This window comes from Chanodichthys erythropterus, chromosome 10 (genome assembly GCF_024489055.1).
Source record: "Chanodichthys erythropterus isolate Z2021 chromosome 10, ASM2448905v1, whole genome shotgun sequence".
Taxonomy (NCBI): domain Eukaryota; kingdom Metazoa; phylum Chordata; class Actinopteri; order Cypriniformes; family Xenocyprididae; genus Chanodichthys; species Chanodichthys erythropterus.
This window is the reverse complement of record NC_090230.1, coordinates 27,927,501-27,951,439: the sequence shown is the minus strand read 5'-3', so window position 1 is coordinate 27,951,439 and position 23,939 is coordinate 27,927,501. Positions and strand designations below refer to the sequence as shown.

Genomic DNA, 23,939 nt, shown 5'->3' with positions numbered 1-23,939 from the left:
CTGGTTTATTTTTACCAGATTAATGTGTTTGGATTAGCTGGGCATGTAATAGATAATTATGTAACCAATCACAATAACACTACTGACTTGAATACAGATATGCAGTGAAAGGCAGGAAATCACTAGAACAGCTTGTTTTCCTCTTCTTCTGGATCTAATCCGATTAATGTCGCCATTCACTCTGGGATTTCCAGCCACTCGCACTCACATGCTCCGAGCGTCACCATAATTCATGAGTTCAGACAGAAGCTCTGTTCTAAACATCTGAACTCATAATCACACCACACATGCTCATTAAGACTATCGTTTCTCACCAGTGTGAGAAAAACAAACGCCACGCACACAATAACACATGTGGATAGATCAGACTCTGAATTGTGATTGGACAGGCTAGTGTTCAGGGTGGTTGCCGGGGCATTGCTATGTTGTTCTGAGTGCTTCTTAATATGTTGCTATCTGGTTGCTAGGTATTCTGGGTGGTTGGCAGGTGTTGCTAGGGTATTGTGTGTGGTTTCCAAGGCATTTCTAGGGTATTTGGTGCGGTTGCTACAGTATTATGGGTGCATCCAAGGGTGCTTTAGGTGATCGATAGGGCATTGCAAAGTATTGTGGGTGGTTGCTAGGGTGTTCTATGTGATTGCTAGGTTGTTCTGGTAGTTGCAGGGATGTTACTAGGTTGTTATGGGTGTTTGCCAGGGCATTGCTGGGGTATAATAGGTGGTTGACAGGGAGTTGATAGGGTGTTTTATGGATTACTCAAGTGTTCTGGGTGGTTGCCAGGGCATTTCTAGGGTATTATGAGTGGTTGCTAGAGTGTTCTATGTTCTTTAATATTGCTGTTCTACTTAAAATAGAATAGAATAGAATAGAATAGAATAGAATAGAATAGAATATGTGACCCAGTGGTCTCATTAAACTTAAGTGATCAGGGTGGTTGCCAGGCCATATCTAGGGTATTATGAGTGGCTGCTAGAGTGTTCTATGTTCTTTAATATTGCTGTTCTACTTAGAATAGAATGGAATATGTGACCCAGTGGTTTCATTAAACTAAAGTGATCTGGGTGGTTGCCATGGCGTTTCTAGGGTATTGTGAGTGGTTGCTAGGGTGTTCTATGTGGTTACTAAAGTGTTCTGGGTGGTTGCCAGGGCATTTCTAGGGTATTGTGAGTGGTTGCTAGGGTGTTCTATGTGGTTACTAAAGTGTTCTGGGTGGTTGCCAGGGCATTTCTAGGGTATTATGTTTAAGTGCTAGGGTATTATGGAATGTTACTTTCCCTTCTTTGAAGCAAATAATATAGAATAGAATAGAATAGAATAGAATATGTGACCCAGCAGTCTCATTAAACTTAAGTGATCAGGGTGGTTGCCAGGCCATATCTAGGGTATTATGAGTGGCTGCTAGAGTGTTCTATGTTCTTTAATATTGCTGTTCTACTTAGAATAGAATGGAATATGTGACCCAGTGGTTTCATTAAACTAAAGTGATCTGGGTGGTTGCCATGGCGTTTCTAGGGTATTATGAGTGGTTGCTAGGGTGTTCTATGTGGTTACTAAAGTGTTCTGGGTGGTTGCCAGGGCATATCTAGGGTATTGTGAGTGGTTGCTTGGGTGTTCTATGTGGTTACTAAAGTGTTCTGGGTGGTTGCCAGGGCATTTCTAGGGTATTATGTTTAAGTGCTAGGGTATTATGGAATGTTACTTTCCCTTCTTTGAAGCAAATAATATAGAATAGAATAGAATAGAATAGAATATGTGACCCAGCAGTCTCATTAAACTTAAGTGATCAGGGTGGTTGCCAGGGCATGTCTCAGGGCATGGGAGTTCTATGTTCTTTAATATTGCTGTTCTACTTAGAATAGAATGGAATATGTGACCCAGTGGTTTCATTAAACTAAAGTGATATGGGTGGTTGCCAGGGCGTTTCTAGGGTATTATGAGTGGTTGCTAGGGTGTTCTATGTGGTAACTAAAGTGTTTTGGGTGGTTGCCAGGGCATTTCTAGGGTATTGTGAGTGGTTGCTAGGGTGTTCTATGTGGTTACTAAAGTGTTCTGGGTGGTTGCCAGGGCATATCTAGGGTATTGTGAGTGGTTGCTAGGGTGTTCTATGTGGTTACTAAAGTGTTCTGGGTGGTTGCCAGGGCATTTCTAGGGTATTGTGAGTGGTTGCTAGGGTGTTCTATGTGGTTACTAAAGTGTTCTGGGTGGTTGCCAGGGCATTTCTAGGGTATTATGTTTAAGTGCTAGGGTATTACGGAATGTTACTTTCCCTTCTTTGAAGCAAATAATATAGAATAGAATAGAATAGAATAGAATAGAATATGTGACCCAGCAGTCTCATTAAACTTAAGTGATCAGGGTGGTTGCCAGGGCATGTCTCAGGGCATGGGAGTTCTATGTTCTTTAATATTGCTGTTCTACTTAGAATAGAATATGTGACCCAGTGGTCTCATTAAACTACAGTGATCTGGGTGCCAGGGCGTTTCTAGGGTATTATGAGTGGCTGCTAGGGTGTTCTATGTGGTAACTAAAGTGTTTTGGGTGGTTGCCAGGGTGTTTCTAGGGTTTTATGGATAGGTGCTAGGATATTATAGATGGTTGCTAGGGTATTTACCTTTGTTACCTTTCCTTCTTTAATATTGCTGAACCAAGACTAGAATAGAGCTGAATTCGTGACCCAGTGGACTCATTAAATCAGATAAAGCAGTCTTGTCCCAAACACAGTGAACATGTGGACGTGTGTCAGCTGATCGTGTTCCTCACGTCTCTGTGGGCGGACTCAGTCTGGATCGGCTGTATAAAGGACGGATAACAGAGTTCCAGTCTCATTCAGCCGAGCGCAGAGACTTCAGCAGGTGAGCAAACACTCATATTGATCAGCAGATGTTTCATGTGCTCTGATGAAGAACTGAACTGTGTTCTCTGAACAGATCGGATCTGGACATCATGGAGACTGTGAGGGAACTTGTTCCTTTCATCAGAGAGATGTTCAGCCAGAAGCCGAGCCGTGGTATGCTGAAGGTCTATCTGGTGGGGTCAGTCCTTGCTGTCCTGGGGTCAGTTTTATGGCTGCTGGATCTGATTTTTCATACCTTCACCTCTGATGATCTGGAGCTGAGCTCTCTGATGACCCGACAGGACAAACTCAAACTCTCTGAAGTCACGCTCAGAAGCTCTGCTAACCGGATACATGCCTCCTAAAGACCCTCCGGAGCCATCCTGCAGGAGGAATGATCACCAAAGTCCAGGTCTGAGAGGGTCTGGTCCATCGAATGGATGTTTCAGAGCATCTGTGATTACATAACATACAAATGTGGACTTAAACACCTCTGGAATGTTTTGTATTTAGAGATGCACAATGACTTGCAGTGTTTTATAATTGAATAAAGTCTATTTTCATAGTGTTTGTGACGTTTTATTGACTTAAAGGACGTGCTGAAACCCAGGAAGGACTTTGAACATGAACCATGAGCACATAGATTTATTTTGTAATAAGCCTAGTTCATTATTGACATAGTGTCTTAATATGTTGCGAAATAAAAACTACATAAATACATCTACATTAGTTTTAAGGAAAAATTATATTTCAAAAAGTATTGCGTATTCCATTCGCAAAAGCACTGAAATAGTTTTTCCTCCCACCTCATTTTAGTTTTGCGAGCAAACGCAACGTTTCTCCGGTGAACACAAACGTTTTTTGAAGGAATGCAAAACTTTTGCGAGCGAACGCATGTACACAAAGCACTAAAATACATATTTTCCTCACATCTAATTTTTTTCCTATAAAGGTGAGTCTTAAAGGTTAAAACTGGCGCTAGTGCGACATCTAGAGGAGAAAGATGAGAGTAGAAAACATTTGATATTTTATTTTTCGTATTTTTTAAGTCATAAACATAAAATAAAAATTAAATATAATCTTTTATATCGCATATTTTTAATAACACATCTCACATAGTGGTTTGAATTTAATTTATTTTCCCGGCTCTTATTTTGAAGTTTGTTTCATTTTCTCAGCTTTTATTTTGAAGTGTCCGACGCTGGAAGCGGAAGTGCTGCACACACGCGCGTGTCGTTTTCATTCATTGCGGGAGATCGCAGGAGTTCAGTGTGAAATTAACAGTAATTAAAGATCATAATGATTAAAGAGAACCGCTGGAATATCCCGGTAAACGCTCCGGCGTGTATGGAGAGACACCTGGACGCGGCGGATTACAGAACAGGTCAGATGAGAAACCATCGAAATAAAACCATGTGCATGAAATGCTTTCAATACAGGAATATAAACAGAGCAATATAATGCAAATATATACATTTGTTCTTAATTACTTTTATTATTGCTGAATTGTAACGGCGATTATTTTATTTTCCTGCAACAAATGTCTCAAGTATATTTAATTACACTGCAAATATATATTTAAATGTATCAATAATGTGTATTTAGTGTGTATTGCATATTTATTTTTTTATTATTTTTGACACATTTATTATTATTATTATTAATTATTATTACATTTATTTTGCTTCTGCTCATGCACGTTGCAGGTCATGTGATTATATTTACTGTTGTTGTTGTCAGACGGCGCGCTGCTGCTGGGCGCGTCCAGTCTGTCGGGTCGCAGCTGGCAGGGCTCCGTGTGGGTGTACAGTGACCCCAAACTGGCCCCCAGCGAGGGCTTCTGTAAGGCGGGCGTTCAGACTGAAGCTGGAGTCACGGACGCGCGGTGGATCTCGGAGCGCGCGCTGCTGCTGGCGTCAGACGCGGGTAAACACACTTGATCACGGTATTACTGTGTTTGTGGACGGGTAGCGGGTGGTAATACCATGGTACAACCAGTCTTTTTATGGTTCTGAGTTTTTAAAGTATGGTACCATGGTAATATCATGTTTTTTGGAGATGGACCCTATTGGAATGGCTCCATCTTGTGTTGTTTTTTAGATCTACCATAGTAATATTGTGCTTTTTGACATGTACCATGGTAATAATACTATGTTTATCAGATTTTACCATAGTATTAATATGTTTTTGGGCATTTACTTGGGCTTTATCTTAGTTTTTGGACTTACCATGGTAATACCATGTTTTATGGAGATGGACCCTATTGGAATGGCTCTTATTTATAATAATGTTTGAGCTCAACCATATTAATATTGTGCTTTTTGAAACAAACCTTTGGAAAACTATGATTTTATCAGATTTTACCATAGTATTAATATGTTTTTGGGCATATACTGGAGTTTTATCGTAGTTTTTGGACTTGTAACATGGTAATACCATTTATTTTTAGACATGTTTAACAATATTATTTAATTTTTAGAGATCTGTTATAGTAATATTGTGCTTTTGGATGTGTACCATGGTAATAACACTATGTTTATCAGATTTTACCATGGTATTAATGTTTTTGGGCATATACTGGGGATTTATCTTAGTTTTTGGACTTGTACCATGGTAATACCATGCATTTTTGGACACGCTCATCAATACCGTGGTAATAATACTATAATTTTACCATAATACCATTTTCATAGTATTACTGTTATATGATTTTACCACCATGATTTTATCAGATTTTACCATGGTATTAATGTTTTCCAGCATATACTGGAGTTTTATCTTAGTTTCTGGACTTGTAACATGGTAATACCACGTATTTTTGGACACACTCATCAATATTATTTAATTTTTAAAGATCTACCATAGTAATATTGTGCTTTATGACATGTACCATGGTAATAATACATGTTTGTCAGTCTTTTACTGTGGTTTTAATGTTTTTTTAGCATATACTGTGGTTTTATCTTAGTTTTTGGACTTGTACCATGGTAATACCATGTATTTTTGGACAAGCTCATCAATACCGTGGTAATAATACTATGATTTTACCATAATACCATTTTCATAGTATTATTACTATATTATTTTACCAATAATACTATGATTTTATCAGATTTTACCATGGCATTAATATGTGTTTTGGGCATATGCTGTGGTTTTATCTTAGTTTTTGGACTTGTACCATGCTAGTACCATGTTTTTTAGAGATCTACTGTAGTAATATTGTGCTCTTTGACAGATAAATCAGGTTTCTGAACGTCTTCCAAGGTTTGCTGATAGTTTTTGAACATGTATCATGTGACGTGTGTTTGTGCCGCAGGTTCGGTGGAATTCTGGGAGCTGGCGGAGGACGAGCGTCTGCTGGTGAACCGCTTCAGTGCGCACGAGCACGATGATGCGGTGACGGGCGTGAGTGTGTGCGCGGGCGCGCGTCACGCCGTCAGCTGCGGTGCGGACTGCAGGTGAGTCTGTGTGTTCACGGACCGTTGTCATGACGACTGTCAATCACACTCCGTCTCTGATTTCAGGATCAAAGTGTGGGATCTGAACCAGGAGAGCGTCATCAGCTCCTATACAGGTGAGCAAACAGGAAGTGACATAACGTATCCCTTGTGACATATGTGATATTATATAGTAATATATACACATTTATTTAAAGTAAAAGTCGAACTCGTGTGTCTGATGATCTCTCTTCTCTCAGCTCACTCTCTGCCGGTCAGCGGTGTGTCGTGTTCTCCTGCAGACGAGTCTCTCTTCCTGTCATGTGCTCAGGTCAGTGTCACCACACATACACACACACACACACACACACACTTGTGTGTGTTTGAGTGTGTAACTCTCTCACACTCTCCTGCAGGACGGACGACTGCTGTTGTGGGACCGACGGAAAGACAAACCTGCCTCTCGCCTCGGTAAACACACACACACACACACACACACACACACACACATAACACTGACTGTAAAGAGAGATTCTGCTGTCACTTCCTGTCAGAGAGCGTGTCACTTCCTGTGTGTTTCAGACGTGGTCTCTCCCAGCTGCTCTCCCACCGCCGTGGTCTGGCACCCTCATCAGAGCAGCACCATCGCATACGGTACAGCTTGATTTCCCAGTGTGCACTGCTCTGTCTGTCCCATGATGCCGCAGTCTTGATGTCGCTGATGTTTGTGCCGTCAGGTGATGAGCTGGGCCGTGTGACTCTGAGAGATCTGCAGACGTCCGACGCCGTACGAACGACGCACGCTCACAGCCGCAGGGTCTCCAGACTGGCCTTCTCCTCAGACAGGTGCGTCACATGACACACACACACACACTGCCGTGAGACGAGAGGATCTAGTGTGACGTGATTATTATGGGCTGTGTTTGCAGTGCACCTCTCCTGGCCTCTATCAGTGATGATTGCTCCGTTGCCGTGGTTACTGCAGAGCTCAGAGAAATGTAAGTATTGACACACACCTCTCTCCTCATTGGCTGTCCTGGATCGGCCAATGAGAGGACAGGAAATCCACACACCCCAAAGAACATGAAACTGACACTTCAGCAGTTTTTGTGGTTTAAACATCAATTAATTAAATAATAATGCATACAATTTGCATAAAAATATTTATTTTATTGAATGTACTGATAAAATGTTTTTATATGAAATGAATTTATATTATTTAATAATCTTATATGTATGTGTGTATGAATTCAAATATCAATTTATATATTATATACAGTATCAATATAATAAATATTAAATATGTATTTTAGGTAATTATAATATTAATTATAATTACGTGTGTATGTATATCATAATTTGATATAAATATTTAATTTATAATTTTTATATAATAAATATGAATATTATTGATTGAATGTTGTAATAAAATAATATGAAATTAATTTATATTATTTAATAACTATATATAACTATATATATATATATATATATATATATATATATATATATACACATATATATATCAAATTAAATAATTTAAAATAATGAAAAATATTATATAAGTTTGTATTTATTATATTATAATTATATATACATATATACAATATATATAAATTCTTGTTTGAAGTTAAAATAATTATATATAATAAAATAATATAATATGATTATATATATAACAATTTGATATAATATAAATGTATTGATAACATAAATATATTTTTAAATATTATTGCTTAAAAAATTGTAATAAAATAATGAATATAAATTAATTTAAATGTACATATTTATATAATTCATTTTAATAATTTACATTTGTGTGCGTATATATATATATATATATATATATATATATATATATATATATATATATATATATATATATATATATATATATTTAAATTAATTTAAATTAATAATATATAACTTTACATTTATGTATATATTACATAATAATGATTATATTATATACAGTATCAATGCAATAAATACTAATTGCTATTTATTGTTGTTATTTATTAATTTTAATTACATGTGTATATATACTATAATTTGATATAAATGTATTAGTATAAATATATTTAAATATTATTGATTGAATGTTGTAATAAAATATGAAATTAATTTATATTATTCAATAATTACACACACATATGTAAAATTAGATTGTTTAAATAAATGAAAAATATACATATCTAAATTAATATTTATATTAATTACAATATATACTCATACAATTATTTTATTGTAATTGTATTATATATAAGTATTATAATATAATTTTATATAATATAAATTCATTGGTATTATAAATATATATTTAAATAATGTTGATTGAATGTTGTAATATAAAATTAATTTAGATGGTTTAATATATATAAATATATAAAACAAAATAAATAATATACACCAGATTTACATATTTATATAATTTGATTTAAATAATTTACATTTGTGTGTGTGTGTGTGTGTGTATATATATATATATATATATATATATATATATATATTAGTAATATAATATCTATATTATTACTGAATTATATAAATAATAATACATGTAATATTATTGATGAATGTAGTTGTACAATTTTTTTTTTTTTTTAAACAATTACATTTTGCACTCATATTCATGTACCATGTATGTACTATACAAGAATATCATCGTTCACATTTTCTCCAAGGTATAAGTTTAATGCTGCCTTCATGTGATCTCGGAAATTTGAAAATTCCCACTTCTGAAGTCGTGATATGAGCTCATCGCATTCAAGTTTCCAAATAGGAGGGCGGTCATGTGCAATTTTTACCTAGGAAACTCGTATTTACGATAACGAGAGCACGTGAAGGCAGCATAAAACACAACGTGAATCAACACGAGAACATGACATCACCATGCTGCACATCTGTAGTGCGGTACTGTGTGACTCTGAGTCTGTGTTCAGTTTCAGGGACCGGCGGCACCAGGACTTCGTGCGCGCCGTGTGTTGGGTCCCGGGCGGCTCGGCCGTGTTGACCAGCGTGGGCTGGGACCATCAGGTGCTGCACCACAGCGTGGGCCGACAGACGCCTGCGCCCTAGAGCATCATGGGAAACCACTCCCATCTCTGTTGTGTGTCTCCATCAAATACGCTCATGATTCATGAGTTTCAATAGCAGAACATGTTATTAATAACAGAATGCTTTGATTATGCTGTTTTTTCACACCTTCAGAAAAACACTTTCACGGTTCAATAAAGTTTCGGTCGTTATTTTTGTTCTCACATGTTTTTATTAAAGCATATTTCGGTTATATTTTTCCCTTCAGGCATAACAAATTGTTAAATGTCCAAAATAAATTTCATAGATTAATAAAGCACAATTATTGACCTTGAATATGAACATTGAAAAATGGTCTTATTTACACAAGTTTATTTTCGTCCAGTATCTTCATACAAAAACGAAGCGCTTCATTTTTTCTTTAATTCTTGCGTCAGATTCAGAGGAAGCAGCGTTCTCCGCTGAGAAAGGCATCAGTAATGAGTTCAAGGCATTATCTATAGCATTTACATTTAAGGCTTAGTTTATACTTTCAGAAAATAGTTTACAAAATACATCATGTTTTAACCTGGAAAGAATCCAGCAGCACTGGAGGAAGCTCTCGCGTCGAGAACTGGAGAGATTTTGTACATTAATGATTATTAAAGACAATTAAGAGCTGGTGTTCTTCATTTTTAGCATGACAAGAAACGTCCAGTGATAAAAACAACGATTAGGAAATCAAATGATTTGAATGGATTCAATTAAAAATTGTCATTAAAACGGTGAGTTAGTGTTGTTCACGTCGCGTACACAGGCACAGGTGCTCGGGTGAGGGATCTCGGCAGTCCGTGATGGAGCTGCGGTCGAAACACTGTAGAAAGTTACAGTAACACTTCGGCAGCAGCGGTAATAAAGCTTCAGACGGGGAGAGTACAGGTGAGGCACGGCTCTGGAGGAACTCTAGAGATGATGTTCTCCGGATCAGGGCGAACCATCTTTGATCACGGGTGTGATTGGCTGTTTGGTTCCTGGTCTCACGGTGAACGTCATTCCAAACTGCTGCTTAGCTGCTGGTCCGTTACTGAAGGATAAAGAAGAGTGCCGTTATTCTTCAGTTAGCATGTTTAACATCTCAGAAACAGCATAAATTCAGCTCCTATCTCTTTATATGGGGAAAATCAAATTCTCCAAAGCTTTCGAATAAATTTCATATATGAAATCACCAGTGAAATCTGACAGCAACCGTCTCTTAAATTTTGTCTCTAAACGCTCGAATCATGACAAAAAACAGTATTTTTCAGGCTGGATCGAGCTAATGCGCAGTCCTAAGTGTGCGTCTCGCGCGTCTGACTGTTTCTATAGGAACCGGAGCTTCTAACGGCCGCTGCAGTGACGTGATGACTTCACTAATTGGCGACTGGCTCTTATTTAGAAGGCGGGACTTATTCCGCCATATCCCATTCAAAACAATACGAGTAACACGGCTTGTTATTCTATAGTCCTTGCACATAGCAAGCATGAATTAGCATGTTGTTAACGCAATGTAATATGTTGTAAGCATGTTAACGTGTTTTGCTAGCATTGAATTAACATGTTGCTAATGATAACATGTTTTAGTATTTGTTGCTAACATGAATTAGCATGTTGTTAGCATGATTTAAGATGTTAACATGAACTAGCATTTTGCTAATGCAAACGTTTTAGCATTTGTTGTTAGCACAAATTATCATGTTGCTAATGCTAACATGTTTTAGTATTTGTTGCTAGCATTAATTAGCATGTTAACATGATTTAAGATGTTAACATGAATTAGCATGTTGCTAATGCTAACATGTTTTAACATTTGTTGCTAGCACAAATTAGCATGTTGTTAATGTTAACATGTTTTAACATTTGTTGCTAGCATGGATTATCATGTTGTTAGTATGATTTAAGATGTTAACATGAATTAGCATGTTGTTAGTATGATTTAAAATGTTAACATGAATTAGCATGTTGTTAGCATGATTTAAGATGTTAACATGAATTAGCCTTTGGCTAATGCTAACATGTTTTAACATTTGTTGCTAGCACAAATTAGAATGTTGCTAATGGTAACATGTTTTAACATTTGTTGCTAGCATGGATTAGCATGTTGTTAGTATGATTAAAGATGTTAGCATTAATTAGCATGTTGTTAATGTTAATTAATGCTAATGTTAATGCTAATGTTAAACATGTTTTAGCATTCATTTGTTGCTAGCACGAATTAGCATTTGTTGCTAGCACGATTTAGCATTTTGTTAGCATGTTTTTACATGTTGCTACCATGAATTAGCATGTTGCTAATGCTCACATTTCAGCATTTGTTGCTAGTACTATTTAGCATGTTGTTAGCATGTTTTAACATGTTGCTACCATGAATTATCATTTTGTTAATGCTAGCATGTTTTAGCATTTGTTGCTAGCACGAATTAGCATGTTGTTAGCATGAATTAGCATTGGTGCTTGCATTATTTAGCATGGTATTAGCTTGTTTTAACAGCATGTTTCAGAGATGCACTGATACCGATAGCCGATTATTCAGGGTTCTGCCTTTTATACTTTTTTTAAATTAATGATAATTTCATGTATAAGTAATAATTAATCATTATATTTTTAATTATAATATTTTGAAAGAAATGCAAATAAAAACTTTGCTCTCTCCATTTCATCAACTTGTTTCAGAGTAACTGGTATCAGTTATAAACACGTATTACTCAAATGACTAAATTTTGAAGATTAAATTAATATTTCTTAACTTTCTGAATGTTATTAATTCATATAATTACTATTAATATTAAACATCAAACTGATTTCTTAGCATTTTCTTTACACACAGCACAAATTAAGTGCATTTTCTTTTGATTAACAGGATATATTGACCCTGACTAACCAGCCCCGCCCCTTTATTCTGCGCATTAATTATTAAAATGAGGAATATTGTGAAGAAAACTAAAGATGGAGGTATTTCAGGGAGTTCAGAAACACTGACACTGATATAGAGAAGAACTCCCGCTGGAGAGAATTTTTCATGCATGAATAGAAACATGACACACTTAAAGACGAACATGGACGAAAAGCATCATAGAACCCCTTCAAGTATTTGAACTTCAAGTAATTGTCTTTGCCTTTTGATTCTACTTTGACCAGTAATTTCTCAATATTACCCAAAGATTTTTGTGGCCATCAGCTGGATTATAAATACATGTTTTAAGCATCCAAAAAATCTGTCATGGAAACAATTGTTGAATGTTGTTCTAGTATCAGAGAGAATATTTGAGCAGTCTGTTTATCTTTCAGGTGAAAACACACACATCAAATAGACATCTCAGCTATGTGCACGTGCTATCAGGGAGGTGTGAACTGTGACTGAACCATTGTGCATGTTATTCCAAAGAAAAAAATGTTACGTAATCTTTCTGAACGTAATCTGAGAGAAATCTCCTATGGAAGCCTGTTTCCGCCTCAGAGTAAAAAAGGTAACTGCCACTTTATTTCTTGTAAATGCAACTTAATCTCTCGCAGTTGTGACTCTAATTCTTACGGTGCAAATTATTTTAAACATTTATCTTTTATTTCACTGCAGTGGAAACGGAAATCATTATCCCTCTTATTTTTCAATCACCTGTCATATTGAGACACTTAACTATCCAATCTTTTCCTGCCTGACATTTTTTCCTCTCTTAATGTCATGTTTCACTCAAAAAAATGTCATAACAGAAGTAAAATGGGTTGCAACTTTGACTTTAAGTGTACCTGTTCTTGGATTTAGCTGAAGTGGCTAAATCTTGAGCTTTTTTAGCTGCTTTGCTTTCCAGCTCCTTCATGTCCAGACCATGTGATTGCGCTGGTAGGGTTGCACTTCGGGTTTTCATATTGGGTGCGGCAGGTGGCGACGTGGCCTCGTCATCAGACAGTGGAGAGTTCCAGTCATCTCCGTTGGACTCCACCTCCTTGACAGTTGAGAACTTGGGGTCCATCTCAAGCATCTTCTTCTGCAAGATACTGAGAAGCGTTGCCTGGCTAGCAGAGACGGATGGAGGTCCCTGTGCTGGGGGTTGGGTGGGTTTTGTTTGAGCTGGTTTGGATTGTTGCTGGAGGTTTGGTGGCAGGCCTGGGGCCTTAGGAGGACAGGTGGGTGGTTTAGGTTTGGGAGAAACGAGGGGGCCGTTGGTTACAGGAGGAGGTGTAGCAGGTGGGGAGGGTTTGGCAGGTGCAGAGTGACTTGGTGGGGCGCTGTTGAATATTGGAGCAGGTACAAAGTGTTTAACAGGTGGAGGAGCAGTTTTCACAGGGGTAGCAGGAGCGGGGTGACTTGGCGGGGGACAGTTGGTGATCTGACTAGATAAGGGTTTACTAGGAGGAGAAGCAGTTTTTACTGGGGCAGCAGGAGCGGGGTGACTTGGCGGGGGGCAGTTGGTAATCTGAGTAGATAAGAAGGTTTTACTAGGAGGAGAAGCAGTTTTTACTGGGGCAGCAGGAGCAGGGTGACTTGGCGGGGGGCAGTTGGATATTGGAGCAGGTACAAAGGGTTTGGCAGGAGGAGGGGCAGGAGCAGGCTGGCTTGGCGGGGAGCAGTTAATGATTGGAGCAGGTGTTGCAGGTAAGGTTTTAGAAGGTTGAGGGGCAGTTTTCACTGGGGGAGCAGGAGTGGGGTGACTTGGTGGGTGAATGGGAGGTTCATCCTCCGAGTCGGAATTGGCAAATTCAGGAGGTGGTGGAATGAAGGTTAAGTCTTCTCCGCTTTCCACATCTCTAACAGGGACACTCAGACCGCCAATGGAGCTGTTCATTGGGCTGCTTTGTTGAGGAGTTGAGCTTGGCTCTTGCTTTGAGTAGGACACTTCTGCTTTGGTGAGTGGTTGAATGTTTGTGGTTGACTTTAGTTGTGCATTGGGACTGTCTGGTGTTTGCTCTCGAGGAGTGACAGTAAAGGAGTTTGGTTTTTCTACACTTGGTTGGATCACAGAATTGACTGGCTCTGTGGAGTTGCTGTTCTGTTGGGATAGAGCAGTTCTCTGCTTTTCTCTTTCCTTTGCAGCCATCAACAGGGTGAATGGTGATGTATCTTTCTTCACTGCGCCATCTGCTACCCGTGTGTTGAGCTGTCGGTGGTTCATGACAGGGCTGTACCTGCGAGACCTGCCAGGGGACTCCTGCATCACCTGCGTAACATCAGGTATTTTCTTCTCTATTTTGGGTGAGAATCTGTTGGGAGTTGGCATCTCAGTTGGGATGTTTTGTACCATGACAGGCTCAGGATTGATTTTGGCCTCGGCCTTGGCTGGTTCACTAGGCACTTGTGTCATGTCTGGCTGGTCATCCTTTAGCTGAGTGGCAGAGCTGTTCCGCCGGGCTGGTTTGGTTGGAGGCACCCCTGATTGGGCTGGTTGGAGAGATCCACCATTTTTCCCACTATTCCCATTGACAACACCAACCGTGTTTCCAGCAGAATCTTCCAGCAGTAGAATGGACTGTCCTCCCTTTTCCTTGTCCGTCTGTCCGCCAAGTAATGTGCTCTTCTGTATGTTGTAGAGTTTGGCTGTGTTCTGGGGGTTGAAGCTAGATGGTGTTGGGTTAGAAGCAACAGGTGGCACTGGCGTTTGGGACTGGATCTCTAGGTTTGACATGGAGGACAAGCGGACGGGTTTTGGAGGCGCCGCTTTCGAAGATTTAGCAAGAACAGGTGACGCTTTCACCCCAGGGGGTGGCGGTGGGGTGAATTTAGGGCATTCTGGGATTTCTTGGACCTCCAGGCTGTAGAGGGAACCTTTGAAGCTGGATGTTTCAGATGGAGGTTTTGGAGGAGCCATTGGAGGAGGTTTGAGGGAGGCAAGGTCCAAATCTGAACTGTACTCAGACCCGGTAAGTGATGGAGGTTTTGGGGGCGCCATTGGAGGGGGCTGCAGGCTTGCATGGTTTACAGAAGGGTCCGTTTCACCAAAGAACTCTGGTGGGGGAGGGATGAATGATGGAGGAGGTGGGGCTGAAGAGGACGGAGGGGGTGGAGGTGCGGAGCTGGGTGGAGGAGGTACAAGTATTTCTCCCTCGATTATATCGGGGACGGAAAGCATTCTTCCATTCGGGAGGTTTGTGGTACTTCCTACAAAAAGACAAGTTCATTCGGTCATTAAAACACCTCAAGTATGTTGAGAAAATTATTAACTTGCTCCTATTCCCATCTTAATGTTCAGGTGTTTTCTGATCACTTAACCAAGAAGTCAACTATTCCCCATCATCATGTTTGTTGAGTTCTGTGTTGTGATCTCACCTGTACCGTTTATCTTGGGTTCGTTGATGGGTGGAAGAATCGGCACCTTGGGAGTTGGTACCGCAAAGCTGTGCACACTCTCAGATGACTGGGATTTAAAGAAAAACATTTGTCAGAGACATCCTGACTGAAGGAGACTGTTTGAAGTTAAGGGAGTCTACTGCAGCAACACACCTTTCATTGTAGGAGCCACTGAGTCAGTTTGAATTTATAGGCACTAAACCAACCAGTTTCCCATTAACTATTCAAAGAGCTTACGACGTTGAAGGACATGGATCCTTTCTCTTGACTTGGCTCTTTCTTTCTCATGCATAAACAGTTGAGAAACTGCAGAACCCATCCCGATTTCATACTCACACTCTGGGTGAGATAATGCTCCAGATTCTTGGACACTCCTCACCAACACCCCATAATGTTATGAAAACATTGGTTGCTAAACTGAGAGCACTTAATGTGATTTCTGTATAAAATGGAACTGTATCCGAAAATGTAATTCAGAAATAGCTCGATAGTCTTTCTTTACAGACACCTTTAGATGGATAACTATAAAAATAACTTTCATTCTTGTCCCTTCAGTTCATTGACATACAAAAAGGGACACACCTCTTAAACGTGTATGTTTTTGTTTCAGGTTTTGCGGTCTTTATGGGAGAATCACATAAACAAAAAAAACAAAAAAACAATCAAACCAAAATGACTAAGGCCTCAAATCAATCATCTAAAGTAACTTGCATGAAAAATGCAGGACGATACATGCACTGTACTTGACTACTTAATATCTGAGATTTGTTCATAAAGTATGAGCCATAATAAAAGTGACGCTTGCAATGGCAAATGCTCCTAGTTGCTGTAACTTGTGTGAATTTGTGTGTACGTCTGCCAGATCTCTGCTGAACACAAACAAAATGTGTGTATTCAAAACAGCACCTGCAGGTTTGGAAAACTCGGCCGGCTAAAACCCGCATCGGCACAAGAAACTGACACGAGAGTGTCGGAACAGCTGAATCATCAGGATTCTGATCTCATGAAGAGAAAGAGTGAATCGCTCGAGTCCCAACAGGCTCAGATGATCAATTACTGACACAATCTGAGCATGTTTACTGTGATTTATTCATCACCAGGGTGATACAAACACACAACTGCCATGTGTGTTCGCTGTCAGAGTGAAAGTGTGCGTATTTGCTGAAGGGTGTGTTTGTCCTGAAGCTCAAGGTGTGTCTTTAGCAATGCGTGTACCAGGTCGATTTCAGAACATTTCTCTCAATGAAAGCGAATCATATGCAATAATATTGCTATAGTGGTGATGTACCAAAACACATTCAGATCGCATGTCAGTGATTGATATATACCCACAGTGTATTTGATTACCATGTTTATATACCATAGAATTTACATGGTACTTTAAAATACCATGTTATAACCACAGTACATTTCCAAAAAAATCCATAACCATTCTATATGTGCAAAAACATCATAATACCATGGTACCATGTAAATCCACGATATGACTATCGTACCATGTGCAAAAACATGGGATTACCATAGTAAATGTCAAAAAAAGTAGTACTATTTTGCAAGTGACTCCAATGCTAAAAATATGCTTACAAATGTAATATGGTACAGTGATACTTTACAAAAGTGTACCCTGTTTTTTAGACATACCATCATTTTACCCTGTTTTTTGGACATGTACTCTTGTTTTACCCAATTTTTCAGACATGTAGTTTTGTTTTACCCATTTTTTTGGACATGTACCATGGTTTTAGCCTGTTTTTGGACATATACCATCATTTTACCCTGTTTTTTGGACATGTACCATGGTTTTAGCCTGTTTTTGGACATATACCATCATTTTACCGTATTTTTTTGGACATGTACTATTGTTTTACCCAATTTTTCAGACATGTACAGTTGTTTTACAAATTTTTTTTGGACATGTACCATGGTTAAGCCTGTTTCTGGACATATACTATCATTTTACCCTGTTTTTTGGACATGAACCAAGTACATTGGAGACCATGGTATTACCATAGTGCATGTCAAAAAGACCTGGTAATACTATTTGTACGTGATCTCAACTCTAAAAATTTGCTTAAGTAAAAATACTGTGGTGGTAATACAAAAGTGTAACATGGTTTTACCCTGTTTTTTGGACAAATACTAAAAAACAACATTATATCTTGGTGTTACCATAGTACATGTCCAAAAAAAACAACAACAAAAAAACATGATAACACTGTAATACTTTTTGTAAGTGACTCTAAAAACTGGTTAAATTAAAATTTCTGTCTATTCTTTGTTGCTAAAATAAAATTGTGTCAAGATAGAGAATGATCATGTGATTTTCATGTTTTGGGACGTACCGTGAAGTGTTTGACGGTCGGACGCGAGCGCACTTTGGCGGTTCCAGACTCTGGGACGGCAGCCGACTCCAACACCAGCTCCACGTTAGCTAAAAAACAAAGACACGCTAGTTAAACCATTTTAACCAGGTAAATAACAGCATGTGTGGTTCAAAGTCACTGCTCAAGACCATGTGACCACCAAAATAGCAGAAGTAGTTCATATGCATGGCTTCAATCATGACAGGTCAAAGGTCAGTGTTATGGCTTTTCAAGAATGCATGAAACGAAGAACCAAACAACTTTTACTCTCATCATTGTTATAAATCAAAACAAACACTGGTAAATATCACTTTCCCAAGAAGGAGTTATTGTGGATTCGAACCCGAGAACTTTGTTTCTGCAATATGATCAGTTTACAGTCTGTTATCTGTGTTTGCTCATTAACGACTATAAAAGTGTTAATGATGCAATTACCAGAGATTCTGCTGTGCTGACTGACGTCAATCATTACAAACAGGAAGTTTGACCTTCTTTACGCCAGCAGACGTCTGTGTTTCTAAGATATCTGATCTTCCTACTTTGAAACAAATGTGCCGTGACAAATGAGTCATTTATATAATCAAATGTTAACGAAGAATAAAAATGCATGTTTGTGCATTGAGACTGATTTAAAATAATAAGAAACTAAAGTGTGTTTCTTATGTTAGTTACAAAAAAGATAGTAATACTATGGCACTTTGAAATATGTACTGCTGGTTTTCACAGAACACAATGGTAATAGCATTTTTTTGGAGGTATAAACATGATATTACCATTGTACATATCCAAATCTACTATAGTACAAAATTAGCATATATGCACAAAAACAGGGTAAACTCATGGTAGTATTATGTTACATGTCCAAAATCATAGTAATAATTTCTGTCAGTGTAATCGGACGCGAATTTGTCAGGTCACAGACTTCGGAAAAAACACAACACAGTATTTGAATGTGGTTATCCTGTCAGAATAAAATGCGTGTTTACTACTTACTTCGTTTTCTCCCCAAACAGAACTAACCCAGCGCTGTTTGAACAGTTTTTCGTGTCTTTAGGAAAGTGTTTTGGGAACGATTGTGCCGTGACGTGCTCGCGCGCGCGCTCCGTGACAGGTGCAAAGGTCGCCTGAAGAGCACTTTAAACTGATATCAGATCTATTTATACTTTAGATAAGTGTGAATCTGTCTTACCCATGTCCTTGAACTCCACATTGGTGCTGTATAGAGATTGATTCTTCCGACCCAGGAAATGCAGCGGTCCTTTCTTCATGACTGTAATGAGAGTGATTTCATACGCAGTGATTTAGATCAGCGTGATTTCATGATTTCATGATTTCAGTGTTTCAGCAGCAGCTGACTGTGAGTTTGAGTCCGATCACTGATTCTGAGGCTCTGACGAGAAGAAAATGGCCACGCAGCTGAATGCCCCGTCACCCCGCCCACTGGAGACAGGTAAACACACACACACACACACACACCTTAAAACTTCTGCGAACACACACCCTCAGCATTACTCAGTGTTTTATTCTGTCCGTTAAGATGAATGAAACCCAAATATTTGTTGTCATGGAGAGTTTCATCATCTGAGTTCTTTACTGAGGAAGACCATTTCAGACACATAACAACAACATGCTTTGGAAAATATATATATAATTATGACAAAAAAGTAAAAGTGCATCAGTGCAAAATGTAGAAATTAGCATAATTATTACATACTAAGTATGAGATAAACGTTGAAATTATGAAGCAGCTGTGGGACACAGAACTACAAGACAAGAGTTCAGTCAGGACAAACAAAAACTAAAGACATATTTGAAAAATTGATATTGACTTTCCATAATTATGACCAAAAAAAAAGTCAAAATGTCATTATTATTATTATTCTATTACATAGCCTATTTTTGTTATTAATTATGAGATAGTCGAAATGATCACTGTCATAACTGAAAAATCTAAATGATAACTTTCCATGTCATAATTATGACACAAATGTGAACATATGACATAAAATGTCATTATTACATACTGTTTATGACTTTTATTTGTCATAATTATGAGATAAAACGTTGAAATTATGAGATAGTCAATATCACCAACTCAGGTTATAAACAGAAAAAACTAAATTCACTTTCCATGTCATAATTATTACATAAAACATCAAAAATATGTCATAAATACTACATACTAAGTCTTTTACATAATATTATGACATAAAAGTCAAAATTATGAGATAAAGTCAAAATCAAACGAAAACTAAATAGTAAAAAATTGATATTGATTTTCCATGTTATAATTGACACAAAAAGTCGAAAATATCATAATTATTACTGTCTTTTACATGCTTTTGTCATAATTATGAGAAAATGATCACAAACTAAGTTATAATCGAAAAATCTAAATTATGATTTTCCATGTCATAATTATGACAGAAATTTTAAAATGACATAAAATGTCATAATTATTACATACTAAATCATAATTATGACTTTTTTTGTCTTTTACATAATATGACATAAAAGTCAAAATTATGGGATAAAGTCAAAATTCTAGCGAATGGAAAATCAAAAAATTTATATTGACTTTCCATGTAATAATTGTGACACAAAAAGTAAAAAATGACATAAAATGTTGTAATAATTACTGTCTTTTACATACTTTGTCATAATTAAAAATCTAATTATGACATAATTATGACAGAAATGTCATAGTTATTACATAAGTCATAATTATGAGATAATTATCAAAATTATGAGATAGTTTAAATTACCACAGTCATAAGTGAAAAATCTAAATTATGACCTTACATCATGACATAAAAATGTGAAAATATGACATAAAATGACATAATTATTACATAAGTCATAATTATGACTACTTTTATGTCATAATTATGAGATAAAAAGTTTACAATTTTGAGATAGTCAATACAATCAGGAAAAAAATTTAATTGGCTTTCCATGTCATAATTATTACGTAAAACATCATAAATATGACATAAAATGTCATAATTATTACATAAGTCTTTTACATAAAATTATGACATAAAGTCAAAATTATGAGATAAAGTCGAAATTATCACGTGCTGTCATAATTGGAAAAAACATTGAAATTGACTTTCCATGTTATAATTATGACTTTATTTCATAATTATAACTTAAGCATGCAAATGTGTGCGATCTGTAACGTTTTTTTTTTCTGTTTAATGTTATGTTATTATCCATGTAAAAATATTACATTGTAATATATTTAATTGTTTTTTAAATTTATAATTATTTTATACAATTATTTCAATAATAATTCAGTGCGACATATAAATAATACAAATCATATATATTATCTATAAAACTATATAAATAATTACAATTTGGCATTCAGTACTGTATTAAATAATGCATATAAAAGAATAAATGATGAAGCTTTATATTACTGAAAAAGATGTAATTAAGATGTAATTGTTGTTTATACTGCTAGATTGGTGTTTAGTGTGTGAATGTGCCGCATTAATGAGTTAATGAGTTTAGTTTAATTGATCAGGTCAGTGTGACAGGCGGGTCGGAGTGAGATCAGCGGTTAAATGAGGATTGCTTCGGTTTAAGAGGGTCAGAGGTCACATCAGGACACGAACTGAGCAGAGGGGGAAACAGATAACAGTAGATCTTTTCGTGCAGAAATGACATGTGCAAATGACTTGCTGCTGATAGAGAGTAAATCTGAAACGAATAAAGATTATCATATTGCACAGCTGATACTGCATTACACTGTTGACTTGAAACATTCATGATTGTTCTAAATGTGTCATCATGATCTCAGTGTCTAATTATAGAGCGATTAAACGAGTCTGAGAATAGACACAGAGTCCGTTAAAGGCAGCTAATGTCTGTCAGGATAGCCTGACGGAGCTCAGGATACTAATGCTTGACATGAGTGACAGCTGGAGAATAAAAATGGATGAATCTGTGAATGATCAATAACAGTTAGAATGATGGGAAATAAATCTCCGGATCGAAGAGGAACAGAGAGAGGGGCGTGTCCCGTCATTCCCACTCGGCATGGGAACAGAACTCAAACTGGTCGGTCCTGTTCCTCGAGCGGTTGTCATGCCGATCTCAGTTCAGAGAATGTTCAGAATGTGTCGAACGCACTCAGAGTTCCTGTGATTCCCAGCGATTCACGCGTGCGTCACATGATCAGTGAAACCCTGAGAAACTCTGTTCCCATGATTCCTCACGGCCTGAAGAAACATCATCCCTATCTAGATAGATAGATAGATGGATGGATGGATGGAAAGAAAGCGAAAAAAGAAAAAATGATAAATAGAATGACAGAACGATAGATAGATAGATAGATGAAAGAAAGTATGATAGATATAGATGAATGAAAGAAAGAACGATAGATAGATAGATGGAAAGAAAGAGAAAAAAGAAAGAATGATAAATAGATAGATGGATAGACAGATAGATAGACTGGAGAAAGAACGATAGAATGGTAGATAGATGGATGGAAAGAGAAAAAAGATAGATAGATAGATAGATAGATAGATAGAGAAAAAAGAAAGAAAAAAATAGATATATAAATGAAAGAAAGAAAGAAAGAAAGAAAGAAAGAAAGAAAGAAAAAAGAATGGTAGATGGATGGAAAGAGAAAAAAGATAGATAGATAGATAGATAGATAGAGAAAAAAGAAAGAAAAACAATAGATATATAGATGAAAGAAAGAAAGAAAGAAAGAAAGAAAGAAAGAAAGAAAGAAAGAAAAAAGAATGGTAGATGGATGGAAAGAGAAAAAAGATAGATAGATAGATAGATAGATAGAGAAAAAAGAAAGAAAAACAATAGATATATAGATGAAAGAAAGAAAGAAAAAAGAATGGTAGATGGATGGAAAGAGAAAAAAGATAGATAGATAGATAGATAGATAGATAGATAGAAAAAAAAGAAAGAAAAACAATAGATATATAGATTAAATAAAGAAAGAAAGAAAGAAAGAAAGAAAGAAAGAAAGAAAGAAAGAAAGAAAGAAAAAAGAATGGTAGATGGATGGAAAGAGAAAAAAGATAGATAGATAGATAGATAGATAGATAGATAGATAGATAGATAGATAGATAGAGAAAAAAGAAAGAAAAACAATAGATATATAGATGAAAGAAAGAAAGAAAGAAAGAAAGAAAGAAAGAAAAAAGAATGGTAGATGGATGGAAAGAGAAAAAAGATAGATAGATAGATAGATAGATAGATAGATAGATAGATTTAGTTTGATAGATAGATAGATAGATAGATAGAGAAAAAAGAAAGAAAAACAATAGATATATAGATGAAAGAAAGAAAGAAAGAAAAAAGAATGGTAGATGGATGGAAAGAGAAAAAAGATAGATAGAAAGATAGATAGATAGATTTAGTTTGATAGATAGATAGATAGTTAGAGAAAAAAGAAAGAAAAACAATAGATATATAGATGAAAGAAAGAAAGAAAGAAAGAAAGAAAGAAAGAAAAAAGAATGGTAGATGGATGGAAAGAGAAAAAAGATAGATAGATAGATAGATAGATAGATAGATAGATAGATAGATAGAGAAAAAAGAAAGAAAAACAATAGATATATAGATGAAAGAAAGAAAGAAAGAAAGAAAGAAAGAAAGAAAGAAAGAAAGAAAGAAAGAAAGAAAAAAGAATGGTAGATGGATGGAAAGAGAAAAAAGATAGATAGATAGATAGATAGATAGATAGATAGATAGATAGATAGATAGATAGATAGATTTAGTTTGATAGATAGATAGATAGATAGATAGATAGATAGATAGATAGATAGATAGATAGAGAAAAAAGAAAGAAAAACAATAGATATATAGATGAAAGAAAGAAAGAAAGAAAAAAGAATGGTAGATGGATGGAAAGAGAAAAAAGATAGATAGAAAGATAGATAGATAGATAGATTTAGTTTGATAGATAGATAGATAGATAGAGAAAAAAGAAAGAAAAA

At 36.5% G+C, this 23,939-nt stretch overlaps 3 protein-coding genes across 4 annotated transcripts; 2 read left to right on the top strand and 1 right to left on the bottom strand.

Annotated features, from left to right (window-relative positions):
* The first annotated feature begins 2,826 nt into the window (after positions 1–2,826).
* Positions 2,827–3,367, top strand: LOC137028213 (G0/G1 switch protein 2-like). The gene is made up of 2 exons (XM_067396984.1): positions 2,827–2,852; positions 2,928–3,367. The coding sequence occupies exon 2, from the start codon at positions 2,944–2,946 to the stop codon at positions 3,196–3,198; it is 255 nt and encodes an 84-aa protein (XP_067253085.1). The 5' UTR covers positions 2,827–2,852; positions 2,928–2,943; the 3' UTR covers positions 3,199–3,367.
* Positions 3,368–3,992: 625 nt separating this feature from the next.
* wdr77 (WD repeat domain 77) lies at positions 3,993–10,241 on the top strand. Its single transcript, XM_067396981.1, has 10 exons — positions 3,993–4,217; positions 4,574–4,759; positions 6,153–6,294; positions 6,361–6,410; positions 6,534–6,604; positions 6,690–6,744; positions 6,856–6,927; positions 7,011–7,119; positions 7,203–7,271; positions 9,216–10,241. Exons 1-10 carry the CDS (start codon positions 4,133–4,135, stop codon positions 9,349–9,351), a joined length of 975 nt encoding a protein of 324 aa, XP_067253082.1. The 5' UTR covers positions 3,993–4,132; the 3' UTR covers positions 9,352–10,241.
* Positions 10,235–20,180, bottom strand: LOC137028210 (proline-rich protein 36). Of its 2 annotated transcripts, none has more exons than XM_067396978.1 (5): positions 19,157–20,180; positions 17,947–18,035; positions 15,584–15,671; positions 13,069–15,415; positions 10,235–10,372 (listed from the first exon to the last, which is right to left on the bottom strand). In XM_067396978.1, exons 1-5 carry the CDS (start codon positions 19,233–19,235, stop codon positions 10,273–10,275), a joined length of 2,703 nt encoding a protein of 900 aa, XP_067253079.1. In that variant the 5' UTR covers positions 19,236–20,180; the 3' UTR covers positions 10,235–10,272. The 2 variants fall into 2 exon arrangements, with proteins under 2 accessions (XP_067253079.1, XP_067253081.1); XM_067396980.1 differs by lacking the exon at positions 19,157–20,180 and adding an exon at positions 18,961–19,099.
* Positions 20,181–23,939: the final 3,759 nt, after the last annotated feature.